This window comes from Apodemus sylvaticus, chromosome 12 (genome assembly GCF_947179515.1).
Source record: "Apodemus sylvaticus chromosome 12, mApoSyl1.1, whole genome shotgun sequence".
NCBI lineage: Eukaryota > Metazoa > Chordata > Mammalia > Rodentia > Muridae > Apodemus > Apodemus sylvaticus.
The window spans coordinates 99513676-99521263 of record NC_067483.1 but is presented as its reverse complement, the minus strand read 5'-3'; the positions used below and the strand labels follow the sequence as shown (position 1 = coordinate 99521263).

Genomic DNA, 7588 nt, shown 5'->3' with positions numbered 1-7588 from the left:
CATTAGTTTTAGATATCACACAGGTGTTATTATTCATAATTTTGTTTAAAACTACAGAATATAAATTGCCAATATCAACAGATTAAACATACTGGTATCTCATAAATTTGTGCTTCAATCCAAGTATTTTCACAGTCCACTGTCTCCACAGTGAGCCTCTGTCCCTCTGATAGACTTTGATCATTTATCTTCCACACCACTGTCCTCTTGAATGCTAGGAAAGTCCACTTCCTTCACCCACTGCAGTGTAAGAGGGGAGGGCCACGTGCGCAAGGCAGATATTAGAATTAGTTTATTTTTCTACTTAACTTTTAATAAATGAGAAGAAACACAGTAGTCTTGTCTCATATAGAACATTTATAGTACATAACAATCCATAAAGCCTCAGGGTGAGGTAGGAACAGCTTTGGAAATAACACACAGTCATAAAATACACACAAGTTAGGGAAAAGGTTGTCGTACTCGACCTTGAGATGAGCTGCGTCAGCTGTGCAATGGCCCAGAGGACAGGCGGGCGGGCAGCAGACAAGACCGAGAGCGCCTCAGAAATCAGACGCACTGACACCCATTGTGCTGTTTTAAGGCAGACCCATATCACGGCCATTTGTGCCTTTTTATAGAACCACGCATCGATTCTGTTACATTCTCCTCAGCATTGTTTTTGCCTGACACTGAACCTTATAGTATTTTTGGTTTAAAAATTTAAATTGATTAATATACAAAAGGCTCCTGTGCCAGTGAAAATGACTGCTAAATATTCCAGAGTTTGTTAGTAAGACAAAGTAGGGTCAGCATATACATATACATATGTATATATGCAGCACTGTATCAAAATAGTGTGATTACAGTCCCATTTTCCAGACCGTGAAGCACTAGGGCAGTTTCATTTCCAAGACAACAAAAGCCTTCCACTTTCCCAAGACCTCTTAACACTGTTTACCACTTAACTGAAACACAGTTCTAAAATAAATATTTCCTATTGTTGAACCACTCTCCAGATTTGTGTAGGACTACCTTAAGACAGCAGGTTAATGACTTTTTGTTGTTGTTCAAATGGTATCTGCTTGTAAAACAGTAAAAACATTCAAAATACAGTTTATCTATCAAATACTTCACATTAGATTTTCTTTTCCCTCAAAACTTTCAGGAACTCAAAATAACAGATGCTGACAAGACACACACAGATAAACAGCCTCCCAAGACCCTCCAAAGTGAACTTGATGGAAACCCTTCCTGCTCAAATTATGCATCTTAGGATAAAGCTACCCTGCATTTTCTTTTGGGTGTGAAAATACGGTGAAGTGTTTGAGGATTGCTTTTCATGTTCTGGCCTGTACGTCTACAATGTAGATAACCCACTCCCACCCCCCAGAAAAGAATTATTCCTACAAGTTAGAAGCTGACCATGGGAAATCAAGTCCATTGTTCCAAGACTGCACACAGCTTGGAAGGATTCCCGTTTGAGTGTACTGTGGGGACATGCAACACTTCCTCACTCAGCTCCACAAGGCTCAAGTGAGAGCGAACCAGGGCCGCCTCCCCCAGCCCAGCCGAGGCCGGGAGAGGAAGCACATTTAAACAATGGGATCTTCCAAAGAGGCCAAGGCAGCTCCTCATTTTCTTTCAAGCAATACGCAGTTTTGGAAAAGACACTTAAATCCCACAACATTTAAATATAAAAACGTCTTTTCTTCTTAAAGATAATGCTAATATAGCTAAAAAAAAATGGGTTAGAAAGTGCATTGTAAAGAAATAAATAATTCTCCAAAGCCTCAAGGTGAGTTGGCGCCCATGGATTTTACTATAACAAACACCTTTGGGAAAAAAAAAGCCTATGATACCACCTTTTTACATAGAAGCCACTTAACCCAGGACACCACCACCTTAAAGCACTTCTGAAAACTGGATTGACACAGCCCTCCTCCCTGTGACAGAAACTTGCCCAGAGGGTTCTGAAGGCTGGATACTAAGGCTTCCCCTTGCCCTCCTGTCCCACTGTGGGAACACTGAAGCCTCCGCACAGCCACAGCGCCATCTGAGACAACTGGAGCTCCCTCACACCACTCACAGCTCTAGTTCTTGTTTTTTAAAAAAGCAAATGTTTTGTTAAAATCGAAGTAACCTCCTGCCAAGGGGTTAGAGCACATGTTAGTGAAGTATTATGAAGGTAGATGGTTGGCCCAGTGTAGTAAATGTGAACTTAACAAACTATGTTCCAAAAATTACATTTCTTATCAGAAAATCCAGCTGTTCTTAAGCAGGCCCATTGCCAGCAACAGGCTTATTACACCAGGGGCGAGGCCATCCCTTAAAGTGACTGTCATAGTCTAACACTTCCATTTTCAGATTAAGCAATGAATTATTTCAAATCCCAAAAGTTAACTTTCCCAAAAGTAGTCAGCTATAAAAGTTATTGAAGTAGTCAGAATACTTTGTTCCTAGAAAAATAGAGCTATACATAACTGATATTAATAATCACTCTTTTGAAGACAAAAATCTACAGTTCCTTCACAAAGCATTAACCTTTCTCTATCAAGGAAAATATAACTTAAAAATCTTCAAATGTCTGCATTGGATTTGAAATCTGTGGCAATGGAGCAGCCGTGAATGGCTTCCTGGGTGCAAAGTGCAGCGCCTTGCGTAAGCACAGTGTGAGCGAAAATGCCAGAGAGACACGGCGGGCCGGGCGGCCAAAGACCCAAGTCTTCCTCTTACTGGTTTTGCTTTCTAAAGTGATATCCAAAGTGCATGAGCCATCTGATTTCATTTTCAAGTCTTGGCTAAGCACACACTGTGTTGGCTGCACATGGAGAAAGGTATTCAATCCATCTGACAGGTCACTATAGAAGTTTCTTTAAGACATAATTTAAGATTAATAGTTTGCAGTTAAAGAGCCAAGACAAGTCTGCATTCTCAAAAATATTCATTCATTTAGAACCTTTCAGCTCAATGTTGCTAACACCAGTTTTCAAAAGAAAGCAACACTGGCAAACGAGTTTAGACTGACTTTGGTAGCATAAAGTCATTGGAGATTTTCAAGATAATTTGGAGTTGTAACCAACATTAATATGCAATAACTGATGTAGCTTGCCTTCTTCCCTGCTCTTATCCCCTATATGCTCCACAATGTGTAAACTATAACTCATCTTGACTTCTCATGGTTCACTAGACTACTACTCAGCAGTAGAGAGCACAGAGTAGAATAAGTAACTAAACTTATTTCCTGCTGACAGTCATGACTCGCTCTGGAAATATGCTGCCATTATGCTATGCTTATGATCTCAAAGGGCAAGTAACCATCCCCTCAAACATCAGAGGAAACAAACTTGATGATTTTAAAGGCCTAGAAATTACAATCCTAACAGATAAGATAGAACAATGGGGGGAAAGAAAAGCAGAGAAATTCCAGTAACAATTTTATTTATCCCCCTAATTTTTATCATGGGAAAACCAGGAATCAAATGTCATTATGTCATATAAGGTTTATACTTACTTTAAACAAAAATGTAACATAGTGTTAAAACTGGCTTTCAAAACGTGTTCCAGCAGAGCTGCACTATGCACTAATAATCACAAGGCTGCAATGTAGCACACTCTATTATGCAGTTCCATTATGTTCTTACAAAAATAGAATTAAACTGTGCGACCAGACAAGGACTTCAATTACACTACTTGGCAAACTTAGTATTTCAATGGAGTCTATTTTCTCTTGCAGTTTAAAAGCAAAAGTAAATATCACATCCTTCTCAAGACTCACAAAGATGATTCGGGCTCTTTGTTTGGCACGTTTTTAATCTCTATCACCACAGCAGGGAGGCTGCCTTCAGCTTTAGTCCTCCTGGCTTTCTTCTCTAGATTTTCGCTGAGTTCTAAACAAGAAATGCTAACTGTTGGCGCCTTCTCTGCATCCTTTCCGGAATGGACTTGTGGCCGTGTCCCGCAGCACTGCTTCAGAGCGCACTGAGTTCTGCAGGCAAGTTCACATGGGACTACACTTGATTTAGAGCCTACGCTAGCGAATTCAGGCTGGATGGTAGTAGCATGGATTCCATGATTGTGAAAAACATCTTTAATGGTTTTGGCCACCTGCATGTACGAAGCTGGGTCTTCACATTTTATGTGCGCAGTGGCGATGATCCTGCTTCCGGCGAGCTGCCAGACATGTAACTCATGGACTTCCTCAACTCCTTCAACATCTCGTAGCTCTTTTACCAAATGTTTGATATCAATTTGCTTAGGAACAGTTTGTAGAAGAATGAGAGCGGATTCCTTCAGCAATGGGTAAGTCGTGTAAAGAAGTATACAAACCATTATGATACAGAGGGTCGGATCTAGGTAGAGCACCCAGCAGGGACCAGCCTCGCGCTCAGGGGCCTGGGTGCTGTTAATTATCTCTACAGACGATTTGCAGGGATCAGGAAAACACGGGTTCATACAAAAGTCGTCTTCAGTACAACCCTTCCAGGAAAAGTAAAAGACCAATGCATTCACTACCACAATCACGGAGCCCAAGGCGTCTCCAAGGACATGCAGAAACACTCCTCGCATGTTCAGCTGTCCGGCCCTGTTGTCCTCTGACTCCAGACTGTCAGATTCCTGGATAAGATTCCCATTCACTTGCACATCCACTGGATCATCGCTTCTCAGTTTTTCTGGCTCTACAACAAAACAATGCAATTTTAATTAAGCACAGTTACAGTGTTCACAGAAATGTCTCCTCTAGCGGTGAGTGAGTTTAAACTTGTTTCATAAAGCACAATGACAGTGTGCTGAGAGCAATGCACAGGGAGCTGGCACTGGGAACACTCAGTGCCCAGCATAAAGATGCAACTGTGTCACTGGCTACTGCTCTTCTTGCTCCTTCCCACCCTCTCTCACCTGCCCCTCATTACTAGGTTGGTGTTGTATAAACACTGCTTCACTTCTCTGAAACATACAAGAGAAACAAAATTTAAGGCAATTGATTAGGCAGCACTGAGGATAAGTCCTCTAACAAAGTAATCTGATGTGAGGTTCTTCGAAGTCAGAGGCACTAGGCACACTGAGAAAATAGGCTCTAACGTCAACTATTCATCATGAACATAAAATATAGTTTGCTGGAGAGGTTTACAAACTGACAGATCAACAGCCTGGGGCTGTTGCAAGCCTTTGATACCAATACTGGGGAGGCAGATGCAGGAGGAATTCTGTGATTTTGAGGCCAGCCTGTGCTACAGAGTTCCAGGACAGCCAGGACCGCACAGTGAAACCCTGTTTTGAGGAACCAAAAACAAACAAACCAAACAAATAAACACAACCTGAAGCTATCCACGAAGCTGGAAGGCAATAATCACTAAGTAACCTAAAAGTTCCAGTGGGACGGCACACCTGAGGGAGGTTCCTCTTCTCCTTTCCTATGCACCACCTGAACTTCCTAACTTGTTCCCACGCACTGGAGAAGCTGCCTCTGTATGTAACTTAACCAGATACAAATGGCGAGAAAAACTGGAAGGAACTCACAACGTTTACATTGAGCTGGGGTGGTACTGGCTGGTTCTCTCTCATTTCTTTTCAACACTTACCTTCCAAATTACCATCATGCACACGTGTGCTCAAGATGAGAAAACGTTCGTTAAAACCACGAGGGTAATAATACATCACCACTGGGGTCCAGCACCATTATGCCAAACCCGAAGAGGTGAGGGTGCAACGTGCCCTGGCAGGTCCCTAAGCTGTGATTTTTCAGGATTAGGTGGTTGGTTCAGGGAAACACACACTCCCGTTCACAAAGGCCGCCTTTAACCAGGGCCCACACGCCCCAACCCCCAACCCATCATTATCAAACTTGTTCAGCGGGCACGAAACCACCGCGCACTCGGGCGCGGGGCGTGGCACCCACCGCGGTCGCCAGGGGGCGCCCGTCCCGACCACGCCAGCGCTCACCTGCCTGGTCCGCCTTCAGCCCGTTGGAATTGCTGGTGTTGGCCACCAGCGTGTTGGTCTCCTCCTGGTCCGGCGCCCGGCCCGGCGGCGCGCCCGCCTCGGCCCCCGCGCGGCCCGCCTTGCGCGCGCCCTTGGCGAGGTGGCCGTGGCCGTGCGAGTGGCCGTGGCCAGCGCCCTGGCCCTCGCCGCTGTGATGGTGGAACAGGCAGAGCCCTAGCACGTTGACCAGCAGCCCCGCCACGCCGACGCTCAGCACCACGAGCGGCTGCTGCATCTCGTGCGGCTCGATGAAGCGCTCGACGGCTTCCAGCAGGATGGCGAAGCACAGCCCCGTGAGGAAGATGGCGTTCACCAGCGCGCCCATCACCTCAGCGCGGATCCAGCCGAACGTGTTCTTCTGCGTGGCGTGAGTCCTCCGGGCGAAGCGCTCGGCCACCAGCGCCACCACCAGCGCCAGCACGTCCGACAGCATGTGGAAGGAGTCCGAGAGCATGGCGAGCGACGCGGTCACCCGGCTCACCACCACCTCCAGCACCATAAACATGAAGGTCAGCAGCAGCATGCACAGCAGCCGGCCGCGGTTGCGGCCCCAGCAGCCCATGGCGGCGGCCTGAGGCTCGGCTCTGACGCGGGAGCGGCGCTGTGGGGAAACCGCCGGCCGCGCAGCTACTCAAGCGCCGGCGCTCGGCTAGACTGGCGAGGCGGGCCACTGCGTGCCGAGGGGCAGCCGAGCATCAGACCGAGGCGCTCGGGAGACGGCGTCCGCGGCGACTGCGCTCGGCCCGGCGACTGCCGCCGTCTTCGCCCCCCCTCCTTTGCAGACGGTTTACAAAAAAACTTTGCTTTGCACTCGGAACCCCCGTTTTCACACGGACCCGAGCGTGACAAGGCCCCGGTGCCCCGCCCCCCGGCCCGGCTCGCCTCCCCATTGGCCAGAGCTGCCTCACGACAGCCCTGGCGTCCCGCCCCTCCTCAGTCTCTATTGGCTAGCACGGCAGAGGGGCGGGAGGGGGCGGGGCGAGGCCGCGGGAGCTGGGGGCGGGGCCTGTATACTGGGGAGTCGGGCGTGGGCTGGGGGCCGCGGCCGGGTGCAGCGGCGGGCGGTGCGGGGGAGGGTGGGCGCGGGCCGAGTGCAGCGGTGGGCAGGCGGCAGGGCGGTGGCGCCGAGCCCTGGGGCACAGTGAGCTGTTCCCGCTTCCTGCGGTGCGGGTTCCGGGCCACGGTTGCCCTGTGCCGGCCCGGCCGCCCCAGACTTTGATCCTGCAAGCTGGATGCACGTGGGGGCGGCTGGGTGACAGGTCGGCGTCCAGGGGAGTGCGGGTTGTGCGGGCGGCAGGGGCGCGGCCGAAACCGAGCGAAGAGCTGAGTTAGGGACTGGTTTGCTAGCCGCACAGCCCCAGCCTCGGGAACGCTTTCCACCTAGCGGGTCACCCGTAGGGCCACCTCCCCAGGGCAACCGTGTGCAGTCACTGTCGCTGACACTCTAAGGTGTAAGGTGCTGACTTGGGACGGTAGCCTGCTGCGTGACTTGGGCAGGTCACCTAATCTCTCTCGTTACACCTGTTTCTTCATCAACAGAAAGAAGGGTTGGGCAAGTGGAACTCTTCTGCTTCCTTCTAGCTAAAATTCCAAGGCTCTGTGATTTCACACTATTTATAGGTTACAA

At 48.4% G+C, this 7588-nt stretch overlaps 1 protein-coding gene across 1 annotated transcript; it reads right to left on the bottom strand.

The window, feature by feature from the left end:
- Nucleotides 1-337: 337 nt before the first annotated feature.
- Nucleotides 338-6784, bottom strand: Slc30a1 (solute carrier family 30 member 1). Its single transcript, XM_052200244.1, has 2 exons — nt 5923-6784; nt 338-4658 (listed from the first exon to the last, which is right to left on the bottom strand). The coding sequence occupies exons 1-2, from the start codon at nt 6521-6523 to the stop codon at nt 3754-3756; spliced, it is 1506 nt and encodes a 501-aa protein (XP_052056204.1). The 5' UTR covers nt 6524-6784; the 3' UTR covers nt 338-3753.
- Nucleotides 6785-7588: the final 804 nt, after the last annotated feature.

Bases quoted from the DNA above. Each gene is read 5' to 3' on its own strand.
- Slc30a1 (XM_052200244.1), bottom strand. From the start codon at position 6,523: ATGGGCTGCTGGGGCCGCAACCGCGGCCGGCTGCTGTGCATGCTGCTG. The intron at 4,659-5,922 runs GTGAGCGCTGGC...GTTTTGTTGTAG, and splicing joins GCTGAAGGCGGACCAGGCAG to AGCCAGAAAAACTGAGAAGC.